Source organism: Lontra canadensis, unplaced genomic scaffold (assembly GCF_010015895.1).
Source record: "Lontra canadensis isolate GAN:19392208 unplaced genomic scaffold, GSC_riverotter_1.0 scaffold156, whole genome shotgun sequence".
Taxonomy (NCBI): Eukaryota; Metazoa; Chordata; class Mammalia; order Carnivora; family Mustelidae; genus Lontra; species Lontra canadensis.
The window spans coordinates 2,194,601-2,212,068 of NW_022631150.1; the positions used below are offsets into that span (position 1 = coordinate 2,194,601).

At 42.6% G+C, this 17,468-nt stretch overlaps 1 protein-coding gene across 3 annotated transcripts in view; it reads right to left on the reverse strand.

Annotated features, from left to right (window-relative positions):
• MAP7 (microtubule associated protein 7) overlaps nt 1–11,346 on the reverse strand; it is a 167,040-nt gene extending 155,694 nt beyond the window's left edge. Inside the window, exons 1-2 of one of the 3 annotated variants that reach the window (XM_032844829.1) lie at nt 11,195–11,346; nt 10,763–10,909 (exon numbers count right to left, since the gene is read on the reverse strand). In XM_032844829.1, the coding sequence (XP_032700720.1) occupies nt 10,763–10,909; nt 11,195–11,261 (214 nt within the window). In that variant the 5' untranslated portion in view covers nt 11,262–11,346. The remainder of the gene's footprint in view (nt 1–10,762; nt 10,910–11,194) is intronic. The other 2 variants (XM_032844835.1, XM_032844836.1) reach the window with 2 other exon arrangements.
• Between the last annotated feature and the right edge of the window lie 6,122 nt (nt 11,347–17,468).

Genomic DNA, 17,468 nt, shown 5'->3' on the forward strand with positions numbered 1-17,468 from the left:
CTGAGGAAGTGATATTTAAACATTTAGGAGTTAAATTTTTAAAAAGATAAATATTGAAATTATAAGTTGAATGAGTTATTTTCTTAGGGACAAAGGTCTGACTCATACACCTCCGCCCCAATATCCTATGGATCTTATAAATAAGCCTCTGTAGGGTGCCTGGGTGGCTCAGTCATTAAGGGTCTGCCTTTGGCTCAGGTCATGATCCCAGGGTTCTGGGACCGAGCCCTGCACTGGGCTCCCTGCTTGGTAGGAAGCCTGCTTCTCCTTCTCCCTCTGCTTGTGTTCCCTCTCTTGCTGTGTCTCTCTCTGTCAAATAATAAAGTCTTTATTTTTTTTTTCTCTTCAAAGATTTTATTTATTTATTTGACATAGAGAGATCACAAGTAGGCAGAGAGGCAGGCAGAGAGAGAGAGGGAAGCAGGCTCCCTGCCGAGCAGACAACGTAGGGCTTGATCCCAGGACCCTGGGACCATGACCTGAGCTGAAGGCAGAGGCTTTACCCTCTGAGCCACCCAGGTGCCCCTAAATAAAGTCTTAAAAAAAAAATAAGCCTCTGCAAAATTTAAGAAAGTCTCTTCTAAAATTTAACACATAAAAATTTTTAATAAGAGAAACAATTTACTGATTTTTTTCTATTTCAATGTATGTAGAATTAAAAACATTTTAACTATAGTTGACATACAATTTTACATTAGTTTCAGGTATATGACTTAGTGATAGGACATTTATATATATATCATTAAATACTCACCATGACAAGTGTAGTTGCCATACCAAGTTATTATTAACATTATTAACTACATTCCCTATGCTGTACTTTTCACCTCCACAATCTGTAACTGGAAATTTGGGCCTCTTAATTTTCTTCACCTACTTCGTCCATCCCCTACGAAAGTACTTGTTTCAAGAAACACAAACTACAGACTTCTCATGAAAGCCTTGTGGGAGGCAGGTTGTACACGCTTCCTAGATTTTCCTTTTAGAGAAACATATTCAATGAAGTGGCTTGTTTCAAGTCAAAGTAAGTCTGGGAAGTCCATCTTTGTGGTTTAAAGGGAACAAATCCATCTTTATGATTTAAAGTGCAATAATTCTGTGGCAAGTATTTTAGGAAAGAACTTAAAATGTAGAACTATGACACAGTCAAAAAAAATACTTCTGAATACCATAGAAATGGAAAATAAGTCAAGAAAGGCTGGCATGGCCTTTAACTCAGTCACAACACAATCTGAGCATCTCCCAGGTTTGTGTGCAGCAACCTTCTACTGGAACATTCCATGCAACATTTTGACAGGTGAGAAGCACCATCCAGTGTGCCAAGCCCATGGCGACATGATCACACAGCTACAATCAGGTTTGAATCAGCATGACACTCTGATTCTCTGAGACTTCACAAGTAAAAATAAAAATTTGTTTGAAGGAACATTCTAGCATGCCAGGGGAAGCCCATATTTTCACAACGATGCAGTACCAGTCCTTAACTACCGTGAGCACATTAATTATAACCACACTCTGTGCTATGTCAGGCACAGTTTTATGTACTTGACATGCATCAACTCACTTCATCCTCACCGTAGCCTAATGAAGGTATGGCTTGTATCCTGATTTTAAAAAGCAAACAAATCAATGAAGAGGGATGCCTGGGTGGCTCAGTGGGTTAAGGCCTCTGCCTTCAGCTCATGTCGTGATCCCAGGGTTCTGGGATCAAGCCCCGAGTTGGGCTCTCTGCTTGGTGGGGAGCCTGCTTCCTCCTCTCTCTCTGCCTGCCTCCCTGCCTACTTGTGATCTCTGTCTATCAAATAAATAAATAAAATCTTTATTTAAAAAAAAAAAAAAAAAGAAAGAAAGAAAGAAATCAAGGAAAAGCCTGGTCAAATGACTTGCCCCAAATCCCTCAAGTAGCAAGTGACAGAGGTGAGAACGGGACTCAGAGTCCTGCACAAAGTAATAGTTTTTGAGTGCAAAACCATATGGCTTCAGTATAACCTTGAAGGGGCAGAGGGGAAATCAAAGACCATCTTTTCCTTAGGGATCAGTCCCATCCAGTATTCCCTATTCCACTTTTCACTGTGGTCCCGGTTTGTATAGCTATGCACACATCAACAGCAAAAGAAGAGGGGGAAAAAAAAAAAGAAAAAAGAAAAAAAGAAAATCTGAAAAAAAAAAAAGAAAGAAAGAAAGAAAATCTTAAAAAGCTTCATGTCACAACTGAGAGCACCATAAAACCTCAAGCGCACACGCAAACAAACCTCAGACGTGCCTCTAGAGGTTCTGACATGTAGAGCTAGAAATATTAATTTGACATGATGTTCAAAGTCATGAGTGTGAATAATACTTTTAAGAAAAAGTGAAAAGAGCAGAGGTCACCAGACTGAGCCTTATGTCAAGTAACATCTAATGAGGAGAATGAAAAGAGGTAAATAAAGCAAAGAACGATTAGCCCACAGGCTATTAGCATAGGTTGTGCAGTAGGGTGGAAGGCGAGAATGGCGAGGTCATTCTTATGTCAAATATTCACTGGCAGACAGAAAAAACAAGAGTGGTCTCCAGAGCCAGGGGTGTGATGATGAGAGGTCATGGGTCACTATGAAAGTCTCTGAGAAGAGTATAAATTTGCTATGAAAAACTTTATTTACCTGAAATTGAAGTTTCTGCTTTTGAGGGCAAGGAGGAAGAAGGTGGCAGAACCAGACCGAAAGTTCATTATCTAACCTTCCGTCTAACTGCACATATTTATACATAAAAGGGCATAAATACACATACCAGTGTGCACATATTTTGCTACTCAAGTGTACTCATATTCACATCTATATTTCCTTCACAAAATTGCTGGAGCCAAATAAGAGACAAACATAATAAATTCACTAGGTTGAGGGCAATGGCTGTTAGGATTTTTAGGCGGTTTCCTTGATCAGGGTACACCTGACACATCCAAATTAAATCTACCAAGGTCACACTGAAGAGCCGTAGGTAGGAAATCAATCCAAACTAATCTTGAATACACATTGGAATCACTGGGGGAGTCTTAGAACATACAGCCACCTGGTTTCCACCCCTAGAGATTCTCCGATAATTGCCTAAGCTGGGGCCTGGGCACAGTGAGATTTAAGAGGTCCCCATGTGATTTTAACTCACTGTCAAGATTGAGAACTGACGATGCTACAGCACAGGGGCTCAATAATCATTTCAACAACATAACCTTATGCCCAAGGAATGAGCTGTATTTAAATGAACCGACCAGTGCTGTGGTTAAGGGGGTCAGCATACAGAGCATCAGCCCTGAACTGAAACCAATCCAGCTGATTGTGGGTAGCAAGGAACCAGGTCCTGTTGCGTGTGTTAGGTCAAAACTTCTGAGAACCAAAAGCCTGGGTTAAGACCTTGATAAGCAGCCCCACATTTTTGCTGCAGCCTATTATTATGCACGTTACCCAAGCGGGCCTTGTGTCGGTGAGTGCGGACATTGAAAGAAGGGGTCTCTTCTGGAATTTCAGCCTGGAGTTTAAAAGTTATTCTAGAATACGGCTATTTTCTACTTTCAACATAGTGTCAGGGATATGTGAGAGGTTATGCCATAGTAAACGATGGTTCCTTTTACAGGAAAGCCAACTCCAAAGGGGAAGCTTTAAGTCACCTAAGTTTAAAACTCCAGATCTCAATTCTCCACTTGATCTTAGCCAAAAGGCCAAGAAGTGATCAGATCTCAATTCTCTAAAATTTAAATATACATCATTTTACTAACGATGCTCGCAAAGTCCAGTTCACATATCCCAAATGCATGGCTTAACTTCCTTTCCGCTCAGTTTTGCATTCCTATGTTCATCTGCAATGTTTGGTCAGGTGTGTCCATTCTCCCAGGCATTTCCCACAATTCTTTCACAACTGTTTCTGTAGGAGCTTCAAAGATGAGGAATTGTTGAGTGCAGTGAATTCTTGCTGTCGAAATATATTAATCCTCAAATCAAAATTTAAAGTGGCACCTAAGAAAATTTTATAGATTCTTTAACTGGCTCTTTCTCCAAGATACTAGGGAGACTAGTATTTAATGAATAGAAAAAACACCTGATGCCATTAAAATTTGTAAACTATAATTCAGAGCGTTGCAAAAACAGATGTTAAAGAGGCAAAAGGCCAATAACATGGATGGATATAGAGAGAATAATGCTAAGCAAAATAAGTTGGTCAGAGAAAGACAAATGTCATATGATTTCACTTATATGTGGAATTTAAGAACCAAATGGACAAAAAAAAAAAAAAAAAGACAAACCAAAAAACAGACTCTTAACTACAGAAAACTGATGGTTACCAGAGGGGAGATGGGTGGGTGGGTGGGTGATAGGGTTTAAAGAGTACACTTACTGTGATGAGCACTGAGTAATGTATAGAAATGCTGAATCACTATATTGTATAATTGAAACTAGTAACACTATGTTAACTATACTGGACTTAAAATTAAAAAGGAAAAAGGCAGTGACCCGTTGAATAGCTACAACCTTTAAAGCTGGATTTTATATAAAAGAAATAAGCCAAAATACCATACATATTTAGCATATAGAACCTTAGATCATGCTCAGTGATTAGAAGTCCAGTGACTATCGAGACCTTTACAAAACACTGTAGGTACACTTCAGTAACTGAGAGCTGACCCTTTAGTTGATTTGGCAATATAAATTCTGCAAACAAGCAATAACCAGGACCATAAAACAAGTTATATGACCAATATGTCCAGCTTTGTAACTGAAACAACATTCTTTCCAAATTCTGGAGAGCCATCTTTCAAGGAATTGGAAGACAGACATTAAGGTGGGAAGAGAACTTGAACTGGTATGGGATGTGCTGCCTAATGGCACTTCTGTTCATAATCAACTCCAGAATGAAGACTCCACAGGAAATCAACACTATGGAAGAATAAAGAAGATGGTAATGTTAAAGCCAAAAAAATCTCCTCATTACACCTCCGCTCTGGGCAACACTATCTCCACAGCTGTTCGAAGTTCAGTGAGCATCATTTAGCATCCAGAAGGGCACTATTTTACTTGAAGGCAATTAGACTCTTTTACTCAAAGAACTTGGTGCAGTGGCTAAAAAAATTGAAAACAAAACCTAACAATATCAAGTGCTGACAAGGATGCCAAGCAACTTGAACTTAGACATTGCTGGAAGGGATGCAAAATTATAGGGTCTCTGGAAAATGGTTTAGCAGGTTCCTATAAACATATGCTTTCCTAGGAGTTAACAACCCCACTCCTAGGTATCTAGCTCCCTTAGATAATGAGAAAAGCCTGTGTGTCAGTGTTTACAGCAGCAATATTCATAATCGCCAAGACCTGGAAATAACCCAATGCTCCTCAATGGGTGGATGGATTACTAATCTATGGTACTTCCTTATAACAGCAAACTACTCATCGATAAGTGACTAGTGAGACATACAACATGTTAGAATCTCAAATGCATTATGCTAGGTGAAAAAATTCAGACTCAAAAGGTTACATGGTATATGCTTCCCCTTTTAACATTCTAGAAAAGGCAAAACTAGACACAAGGTGAACAGATCAGTGGCTGGCAGGGGTTAAGGGAACAAGGAGAGCCTGACTAGAGGGGCAACACGACGGAATTCTCTGGGGGCGGGAAAACTCTTCTAGTCCATGATTACAGTGGTTGGTTACATGACTGCATATTTGGCAAAACTCAATGAATTGTACACCCAAAATATCAGTCAATTTTTCGTAGGCAAAAGTAAATTTTAAAGAGAGAGGAAAAGTCCCCTGCCTACTTAAGGATCTGTAAGTTTTCCCTTTCACCAGCCAATTTTACAGTCTCCAAAGTCGGCTGTCTTTCCAACTGCCCATCCATTAATCACTTACAATCTGGTTCATCCCCTACTCTTGCACCAAGTGAAATTCCTCTTCTAGGGGCAGTCAGTGACTAACCGGGAACCACAGTGATGGCTTTTCTTTCACTCTTTGAATCCCTGACCTCTTTGTCCCTCTCCCTTGGCAGGTGTGCACTGCTAGATTATGTGTTTCCTATCTTTTTGGCTTCTCTGCCCATCTTCTTTGCTGGCTCTTCCCCATCCTATGCTTGGAATGTTGTCCCGCCCCTTTTTCAGTTTTTCCTTCTAGGCTCTCCTTACTCTCCTGGCTTCAATTATTATTCTCTTATGGAATGAATCCCAGAATTCCAGCTTCCACTTTTCTCCCTATTCCCATACTTCTTGCTGCCCATTAGACATTTCTACCTGCACATCTCTCTTACACCATGTTTAAAACAGAAAATTTTCTACTTTTCTCACCAAAACCAGGTCCTCCTCTTGATTACTTTCATGCCATCCTTAAACCAATAAACCAAACTCCAACCAGGAGTATAATCTTAAATGCAACTTTTTACCCATATCCTTTCACACACATCTCTGTAGAATCTTGAATTCATCATTCTGTCCCCATTTCCAACAGCCTGCCTGGATTTCTGCAGGAACCTCAGAGTTGGTCTACACATTCCTGAACTCTTCCTTCTTTAATCCATCCTCTAGTCTACACACCTACTTCAAAATGAGAACCAGCCAGGTAATTTCCAGATTTCACTGATCTTCAGAGGTTTGGCTGATCTGTCTGGCTCCACGATGTTCCCCATATGTTATTGTTACCATTCTTAAAGTTGCAAAAGTCAACTGAAGAGAATGATTTTCCTAGATGGAGGAACTATGCATTCGTTAAAAGGCACAGCTGAGCTTTTCTACTAAACTTTGCAATCAAGCTTGCAAATTCGTGGGTGCAGAATTACTAAATAAGCATGTTTTGATCAAGATACATTATTCTCAAGAATCATCAACAGTTTGCCACTGTTTACAGAATAACATACCAGCCTCTCAGCTTGACCGGAAACCACTCCACAATTTGGCCTCCATGTATTATGACTGCTAATTGATCTTCTTTGACTCTTTCATTCTGAGGCTCACACATGAGTCAATAGCACCAAAATTTTGTTCTTTTCCATGTTTGCACCTTTTCCCCTCTTTCCTCCACTTAACTTTATGTATCATTTACCCATACTTTTTAAAGTGTATAACCTCCCCGATGACCATGGCCAGAAGCAGCTCTTTCTTCACTGAAGTCTTCATGACCCACAATTATTTATGAGTTTTGTTTCGCTTGCTAAATCCAAGAAGCATGTCTTTGTCAACCTTCTAGCCACCATACTGCTTACTATATGCAAGGTACATATTTCTTGGTCAAATTATCCTAAGCTTCAATATTTTCAGTTTTTACATCAATATAATGAGACCTGAGTTTAAAAAAAAAAAAAAAAAAAAAACCCTTTCAACAAAGGATTGTTTTTCCTGCACCAGGAAGCAAAGATGTTAGAAATTTTTTTTAGAGAATATGCCAATGTAAATTAGTGTTTCATACATGTGCCTAAATAATGATATTAAAAAGTCCATGTTCCTGTGCACAGCTCTGGTCTAATAATACTCTCTTTAGCAAGATATAAAGTAAGAGCTAGTCATAATATAATGGGGAAGAAAGTTATGTAGCTGCCTGAATGAAGCATTATGAACTTTAGGACTTGAATTTCAGAAAGGATAGATTTAATATCAAATTGTGGCCTGAGCCCCTATCTTACAGGGTTGATATGCAGGTATCTGCAGAACCTTCAAGTCAAGTGAAACCATGAAGATCACTTTAATGCCGTGAAGGTTATGGCCAAGATCACAAATAAAGCCCATATTCTTCTGCCAGAGAGCCTGCTGAGGAGAGAAAAGCCCAATTCCAGGTTCTGAGTCATTTCCCCCAAAAGAGTATCAACAGGATTCAGATTATAGGTATTAATTTATTGCCTGTGCATGAAAAGCGTTGTCTCATGAATTAGTCAGATGCAGCTTTAAATGTGGTCTTAATTCAGTCAACTTTTTAAAAAAGAAGGCATCAAGTTGGGAAATAAGCTGTGCATGCTCACTTTCCACAGCTCTTAAGCATGAGCACTAAAAAATTAAACACCGAAAGCTTGGACAGAGGCAGTTTGTGAATATTCATCTATGTGACGACTCAAAATAACAGCCTGAAAAAGGACTTGATGTCCTCTAGTGGTGACATCAAAAACTTGCTTCCAAGTCAATTTGGTTTTTGAAAAATAATGTTGAAAGAACGGTTCATCCTCAAGAAAAATAAAAAGTATTACCACAAGGAATGTAGCTTGACTACCTTTGAGCAGAAGATAAATATGTGCTGACAGAAATATGGCTTTTAAATGTCGGATTAATATAGTACCTTTCCATATCCTTAAGTGTTTCATTTTATAGATGGTATACCCCCAATTTTCAACCCATCTTTGATATGTACACATATGTAACTGTATAATTATGAATAATTACAGGTCTTATTTTTACAATCACCTGAAATTCTAACCTAAATTGTCCTAGGACCTAGAGGATATTATGCTAAGTGAAATAAGTCAGACCGAGAAAGACAAATACCATATAATTTTGCTCATATGTACAATCTAAAAAGCAAATGAATAAACAAACAAAAAGCAGAATCAAACCTATAAATATGGAGAAGGAACTGATGGTTGCCAGAGGGGAAAGGGAGTGGGAGATAAAAAGCCTCCAGTTATGGAATGAATAAATCACAGGAATAAAAGACACAGCACAGGGAGTATAAGCAATGATACCGTACTAGCACTGCATGGTGACAGATGGTAGCTACACTTGCAGTGAGCACAGCATAATGTATAGAGATGCTGAATCACTGTTCTACACCTGAAACTAATGAAACACTGTGTGGGGATTACAAATTAAAAAAAAGTTGTCTTAAAATTACACCAGTCTTTGCACAGGTAAACAAAAAACTAAGAGACACCTAAGAATGGCCATTACCTCAAAATAACCTAATTGAAAGAAAGAGAGAAAGAAAATTAATCCCTCAACAAATCACCTCTTGATGGTAAAAGACGTAAGTCCCTACGTCCTCCCTGAACACCCACCTGTATACAAACCTGTGATTGTTAAAAAATAATGAACTGCAGCATTCGGATGTGTACGAGGTGAAATATGTCCATAAGAATAAAGCACTAACATTGGAGTCTTACATTCAGATATAGATAACATGTTCTAAATATATGGAAAACTTTCTAAGTTATTAAAATTCAAGGAGTCCTTAGTTGTTCACTCAAAATATTTCGATCTAGATTTTAAAAATCTGTTTTTACCTTTCTTCTATTTTTGGTACCTGCTCACATATGCACTTCTGAACACCAAAAACATTAATTTAGAGCTACAAAAAATAGGAAAAAGATGTGGGCCAGAAATAAGTTTTACTTAAATCGTAAGTACAAGCATTCAAAAGACCATACATAATATGTGTCCCTCGGAAATCAGAGTTTCTAAGCAAAGGTGTGAAAGAATTTTTTCTGTGAAGGAGATGGCAGCCAATTAAGTTCCCCCTTCATAACAAAATATTTCACTGATAGTCACATGATTTGTGTATTAATTGTTAGAAACATGACCAGTGCATTAGTTAACATGCTCAGACACTGAAATGCTAGTTTGTAGTTTGACAGTTCACAAGCTGTCCATGTGTAGGTTCTAGAAGACGGTTTATTTTTTTGTTTTTTGAGCATAAACTGGTGTGAATTAACTTTCTGGAACAATGTTTTTTCAGAACCAGTCACTTAGTGGGAGATTAGGTACCAAACCATTTATATTCACAATAAGGATGCTGCTCTTCGGCTGCCCCGCTTGGAGAGGGGCCTCCCCGCCCCCAACCCCTCCCGGCACCCAACCCGTCAAGTTCTATAAAGCCACCCCTTCCCCACCCCAATCAAAATAACGACGGCCTAATCTTCCAAACACATTAAGACAAAATAAACCACTCTACAGGAAGTAGCATGACTTCAAAGTAAACAAGTTCAAGGCATCTTGTCAGACTTAACCTCAGGTATTTGGCTGAAGAGATTAAGTCATTAGACCTTAAGTGTCCAGACTCTCCCTAGCAGAGCAGATATATTTCCAAAAACGGTTACAGGTTTTCTGGAACTTCCGCATTAAAATACGCATACCATCTAAATCAAAAGGTCTTTGGGTGGGGGGAGGGTGGGTAGGAGAATGAGGAGGTTCTTACATTTAGGGAAACAATGGATTCTGATTTTATGTGTGTGTAAGCAGAAAACGCAGCGCAACTGGGGAGCCTGCAATTTGAATTCTTTTTAAAATAAGAAACTACCTCCCTGTCCTCATCCCTGGTGTAGAAAGGTACCAGAAACAGCTTACCGGTAAGAACTGAAGAAACTAAGAGAGAGGAGGGGATTTGCAAGACAGTTTCTTAAGAAAAAAACTATCAGAAGGGGAAAAATCGTCCTCATACAAGACGGGGCTGGGAAGAGAAACTTGGTTCTCGCTTGAAGATGTGAGCCCGGGTCCCCGAATGTTAATGCGGAGGTCGGGGGGGGGGGCGGGTCGGTGTTACCACCTGAGCCGACACTCCCTCCTACCTCGGGTAGGTGCATGGACTAAAAACATGAACTCAGAGGACCCTTTCAAGTCAACGAATCTACGAGTCCGACGAGCCCGCACACTCAGGCCCACTGTCCTGCAACCAGACCTGCAACCATCCCCCCACCCCACTCCGCGATCTCAGTCCGCCCGGGAGAGGGTCTGAACTCTCGCGCCGGCACTCACTGCGCCACCGGCGCCTGCGACCCCGGCACCAGGTTCGACCGGGGAAGGCGCGAGGGAGCCAGAAACGGATAATCCTGTCGGTCGCACCTGGCCGAGGATTTTCCGGCTGGTTGTTTGGTTTGGGGGATACGATTTCCCCATTCAACTGAATTAGAGCCGGGTCGGCAGGTGAGAGGGGAGCGGCCGGCGTTTTCCAGTTCCTCCTCCCGCCCGCGCTCGCTGGCGAGTTTCCACCTGTTGTGGGAAAGTCGAGGTGGAGCGTAAGAGGGGCGACCGGAACTGGGGCCGGCCGGTCGCCCGCGGGTCTAGGACACGGCCAACCGCGGCGGCCGACGCGCAGCGGAGGGCGGAGGGCAGGCGCGCTCCGAGCCCGGGTGCGCGGCGCGCGGGGTCGGCCGTTCCGGGCCGCGGTCCGGCGGAGGAGGGGACCGCCGGTGCCCGGCGCGAGCCCACCCATCCGGCTCGCCGCCCCCGCCTCCCCGCCCGCGGGACCCCCGCCCGCCCCAGCCGTGCAGTCACCTGTTTCGCTCCGCACAGCGCCGTCGCCGCCCCTGTGGCCGTCGCCGCCAGCTCCTAGCTCCGCCATGGTGCTCCGATGACGCGCCCGGAGAGCCGCTCCGCCCTCTTCCCCGGCCTCGCTCCCGCCGGCCCCCCGCCTCCAGGGCCGGCGGCCCAGACAGGTGAGCGCGGTGTGGGGAGGGACCGCGGAGGGCGGAGGGCGGAGGGAAGAGGGAGCGCGAGCCCGCCCGCGGGGAGTCGCTGGAGACCGACGTGCGGGCGCGCCCCCTCGCGGGCAGGTGCGGCGTGGTAGCCGCTCCGACTGACGCCGCGGGGTGTGGGCGGCGAGAGCGGCGGGCGGAGCCAGGCACCTGGCCGGGAGCTCCTGCCCGCCCCTGAGACCGCTCCGGGCTCCTCGAGGTCTGGAGGTGGGGCGACAACACTTAGTGCCGCCTGCGAGAGGGGCGGTCTGAGAATCAGCCTGAAGGACTCGAGGGCATCTGGACACTCTGTTCGCCTCTGAACTCTGAAGCAGCCGGGTCACTTTTGACTTCGCCAGGGCTGGAGTTCAGGGTGACAGCTCCAAGTGCATGATGCCACGTGGAAAGTTGAAGTACACCGGCCTGGATTCCACGCTGGGTTCCGGTTTCCATCTGCGTTTTAGGACGCCATTATCTTTTCAGCAGCCTTTGTATCTGATGAGCCCCGGGGCACACAAGTCAGTGAAACTTCTGCCCAGTGATGTGGCTTCTTATTCTTGGTTTCCGATTAGTAACTACCTGGCGATTTCTGGCTTGCTCAGGAAGACAAGGGGAAAAAGCAATAGGAACAATACATGTATAACAGATTATTAGCTGAGGAGAAACCAGTTTTTGACCTTTTAGGCAAATAAGCAAAAAAGCAACAAAACGCTGAGGGGGAAAAAGTAGCTTGCATAAATGGACACATATGGAACAAAACAGAGCAGCAACCAGTTCCGCCTGGTTACACAGAAATGCGCTCCCACAGACTCGGTTGGCAGAACATAACCAGGAGGTTCCCAACAATTTAAAACCCTTTCAAGGACTTCAGCAGAATCTGTTGCAGGCCCGCGAGTGCCTGGGAACAATGTTGGAGTTCTTGTTAAAGTGACAATTCATTCTCACCATCCTTGCGTATCAACCGGGCCACTCAGCTCAGGAATGGACTGTTTTTATTTGATTTACTTGTTCGCTGGCTGACCTGGTAGGGGTTTTGACTAACGGGCACTGATGCCATGGTTTATATAGTAATGGATTTTTCCCTTAGTGCCATTTCTACAGTGGGTTAGGCAAACTGATCATTTACTGTTCGATCTTCCTAAATCACATTCACATCACTCATCTCAGATGCCTAATCAATAAAAATAAAGTACCAGGTGGGTGGAGGTGGTTGTAGACCTCAGCTTGGGTCTCAGCAAAGACTTTTTTCTTTTTTTTTAAGATTTTATTTATTCGACAGAGAGAGATCACAAGTAGGCAGAGAGGCAGGCAGAGAGAGTGGGGGGGAAGCAGGCTCCCTGCTGAGCAAAGAGCCAGATGCCTGGCTCCATGGGGGGCTCCATGCGGGGCTTGATCCCAGGACCCTGAGATCATGACCTGAGCTGAAGGCAGAGGCTTAATCCACTGAGCCACCCAGGCACCCCAAAGACATCTTTTACTACATGAAGTCATCAGTTTGAGACACTCTCTTACTTGAATTTAAAGAGTTGAACTCTGGAAGAACATTGATTTACTACCTACTTCAGTAAGCCAGTGGATTCTTTCTGTGATACATTACCACCACCCCTCCTCCCAAGTCAAGACTTACTGGTGTTTGTGTCTTTTGTGGTTTGGTTTGGTTTGGTTTGGGTATGTGCTTATCTCTTCTTGCATTTTTTCGCTAACTTATGTTTTAGTCTGTCACAAGTTACACGAAAATAAGTGATATAAGAAACACACCAAAATCCTGCACTTAGCCCTGAATTGGCTATGTGTTTCAAACTTAATGCAGTGTCGGAACAGGGTGAGCTGTTGCATGAAAATGCGGTGAGGGACAACATCTGTTAAATGTCACACACCACCATGTTGCACTTTGTGCTGTACTTAGCACAGAGAAGCCATCTGTCTGGAGTTCCCACACCCATCTCAGAATCTCTCCAAATAATCACGATTCCCTTTTCCAGGGGGCCTCCTGATGCCATCATCCCCTCTGTTCCTGCCTCCTTTGAAAACTCAACCCTCTCTTCTCCTAAAACCATCTCCATTCAGGGCCTCTACCCCAACAAGGACATTCAGAGCTGATTCTGAAAATGTCTTCCCTTGACATCCCACCCTCCCAAATCTATTATCATACCTTTTGTTCACCAAAGATAATAAATGTGCCATTTTTTTTTAATCTTTGCTTAACCAGCTTTATTAGTCTTTGTTGCCTGTCTGTAAATAAACTTTCCAGGTCACAAAATCAAATTTACCTGTTATTATTTTTTAATCTGTTCTGCACATCTGATCATTTTCCTCTTGGCTTACACCACTGACCTGGTTTTTCTCATTCCCCTGTGACCAGTTCTTTTGTCTGTGGCTGATTTAAATTCTTCCTTCCTCCCAAACCATCCTCAAACTTTCCTTTTCCCAAAATTTTAGGCCACAACCTTTCCAGCTCTCATAGCCCTAATTTATTGTCATCTCCAACAAGGTGACTCCTAGATCAGGAATATATGCCCTTGACCTCTGCCCTAACTTCCACCAGTCCATTCTCAATGGTATCTGCACATTTCTTTCGGAATGCTCTGTATTAGATCATCATGTCAAATAAGCTTCCTTTCAAACTTGCCTGTTCTCAAATTCTTCTCTTACTTGCATAGCTTCAACATCTATTCTTTCCTGTCCCTGTCATCACTGCCCAGATTATAGTTCCTCAGTCTTGTCAACTCATGGTTTTAATTCCACCCTCTCAATTCCTACTGCTCTGCTACCGGACTCTCATTCACATCTGAATCAGTCTCTGAACCACTCTGTCCCAGTTCTGTTCTAATTTCTCCACTTCACTGGATTAATCTTCCCTTACACTGCTTCACATCCACCCCTCCCTTGCTCAAATACCTTTAACAGATTCCCCATTTCTACATTAAATACCAATACCACTTCCTTCCCTAACCACCATCCCCATCACACCCTAAGCTTTCTCTCCTATCCCACTTTCCACTTTTTATTTCTAGAACTATTTCCAGCCAAATATGAGTCAAGTTAAAATTTGTATATGCTCTAATATAAAAGTTGTTCATTTTCTCCAGAACATCTTGCAAATCCCCACTTTCTGCCTTTGTTCTTGGAACTCTATATGCTGATTGACTTCCCCGGTCCTGAGTTGTTGATTTCCTTCTTTCTGATGCCCCAGTTGAGGTCTGCCTCCTCAGTACAGCCGGTTCTGTGGCCCTGGCTCCCAGCCAGCTTGTCCTCTGAAGCTCTCCAGGGCTTCTGGGTTTGCATTCATCTGGCCTTTAACATAGAGTGGGTGTTACTTGTTTTTGCAAATTTGTCTCTTCAATCTGATATGAATTACTTGTTGGCAGGGACTTCGTTTTCTCCTTCTCTATAGGGTATCTATAAAGTCTGACCATTGATTATTTTCCTTGTTTACAAATTGCAGATGTTCTTGATGACCTAACGTGTGTGCCTTCTGAACACGGTAGGCATCATGCTTATCTCTTCTGCTGCCACACTGCTTCACACATAGGCATTCCAGGGGCTTCACAATAATTCCTCATCGCCAGACTGTTTTATGTGATGCCTTAGGAATGAATGAAACAAAATATGCAATGACAGAATTTGGAGGAAAATAAAAATAGGGTTAAGAAGAAACATGAATTCTTTTTCCCAGCAAATTCTGGTTTTGTTTCTCTTATGAGGCTGCCTCCACCACTCATACGTAACTGTTCTGTTACAAATCATCTTTCCAGGCACAGCTCTGAACCTCACTCCTCCGGAACCTCACTCCTCCGGAAAGCTTTTCTTGACCTTCCCACCCCTCGGCAGTCAGATGGAACTGTAGCACTTATTGCTTGTTCTGTTGTTTCTGCTTTGCCTCGATTCCTCCTCTGACAGTGAACTTCAGGGGGCAAGAACTGTGTCTTGTTCCTGCACCACAGTAGGTAGTACCCAGTAAGTATTTCATAAACACTTCTGAATGGAAGAGGGAACAGTGGCAGACAGCGTCTGATTGCTTCCCATCTGCCGAGCATTGCACTAAGCTTCTTATCTGCATGGTTTTATTTAAATCTGACAACAACCCCATGAGGAAGGTACATGATTTCCTCCATTTCAGATGAGGAACCTGAGACCTGGAGAGGTTAATTAATCTGCCCAAGGTCAAAAGGGAAGTGATGGTTTTGCTCCAGGCCTAGGTGTCTAGATTCATGCTACACCAAATGGAAGATGAACACTAACCATCTTACCACCAGCTCTATGGAAAGGGACTCTTTATTTCTCTGTCCAGGTGTCTCTTGAAATAAGAAGATGGGACTTGATACTGTTAAATCATCTGCAGAGCTTTTTAAAAATAGGACCTATGGGCCTTACCCCAGACCAATAAACACAGTTTCTCTAAGGTGTTGGCATCTGTATATTTTATTTTTATTATTTTTTTTAAAGATTTTACTTATTTATTTGAGAGACAGTATGAGCAGGGGGAAGGGCAGGGGGACAAAGAGACCCCCTGCTAAGCAGGGAGCCCCATGTGAGTCTTGATTCCAGGACACTGGGATCATGACCTGAGCTGAAGTCAGATGCTTAACCAACTGAGCCACCCAGGTACCCTCATCAGTATATTTTAAAAAGTATCCCAGTAATTTTAATGTGAAGCTGGGTTGAGAGTCATTGGTCTAGACTAACGCCAAACGCCTTCAAAGTGAAACTTTTAACGGAACTTGGATGATAATGGAACCGCTACTTTTTGTGACTGAGGCCCAATGTTCTCACAAAAACCTAATGATGCTGGCCTGGTAATATATTATGAACCATGCAGGGACAGAGGAACCCACAAAGCCTACAAAGATAAGGTAGGAGGAAGATCCCAAGGAAAACCCTATCATTAAAGAATTGGTTGAAGATGGGTAGCTTGATCCTTATGCACAATCTAAAAGAAACAGCTACCATTAGAACTGGGGAGATGAACTCTGGCTTAATTAAGAACTATTCTGGGGCACCTGGGTGGCTCAGTGGGTTAAAGCCTCTGCCTTCAGCTTAGGTCATGATCCCAGGGTCCTGGGATCGAGCCCCACATCGGGCTCCCTGCTTGGGAGCCTGCTTCCTCCTCTCTCTCTGCCTGCCTCTCTGCCTACTTGTGATCTCTGTCTGTCAAATAAATAAATAAATTCTTAAAAAAAAAAAGAAAGAAAAAAGAACTATCCTGTGTTGGGGTGCCTGGGTGGCACAGTCAGTTAAGCAACTGACTCTTGGTTTTGGCTCAAGTTGTGGTCCCCTGCTGCACACGCTCTTTCTCTCTCTCTAAAATAAGTAAATAAATCCTTAAAAAAAGAGAATTACGCTGTGTCAGTATGAGTGAAATGACGTATCATTTAATTTATACCTCCCCTCGTTCGAAATATCCCCAAAGGCTACAAGAAGCAATTATCTGTCCTTGAAATCGGGATGTAAAAAAAGATGCAGCCATGTTGTTCCAAGTATCAAACGAGAAAATAAGGTGAGAACTTTCTGTGCAGTCTAATGCAATACAAGAAATATCAGATCTTGATTTTCACATAGAAATAAAGATGACTCTTATTCTTTCAAAGACTGTTACGTATGGGTCAAGTCACGATACATACGTTATTTCTGTCTTGTATAACAAGCAAATTCCTCTGTGTTAGAATTTTGTGTTTATCTTATCCATCTATCTAGGAGCTGCAGACTTCACCCTATTAACACAGGCAGGCTTATAAACTATAATATTCAGCTTCAAATAAAAACGTTTCCCTCAAATATGAGAACTAAACAATTAAGGAGACAGAAAATGCAGTGTTCTCCACTGGGATGCTATTTGCCGACCCTTTGAGATATACAGTAGCCGCTCAAGATAACTTGTGGCCTTGAGAAAAAACACACGGACTTTCTTTTACGTAAATTCTTCTTTTTTTTTCCTTTACCCTCTCTCTTACCACTCGGGTGCCCTGAGGGACAACCTGCAGATCAATTGTTCTTTGATTATTTGAATAGATTCTATTGAAGAACAAAAGAAACAACTAGAAATTTGACACAGAAGTTCATCTTATTTGCCACAACAAAATAAGAACTCTTCAGAA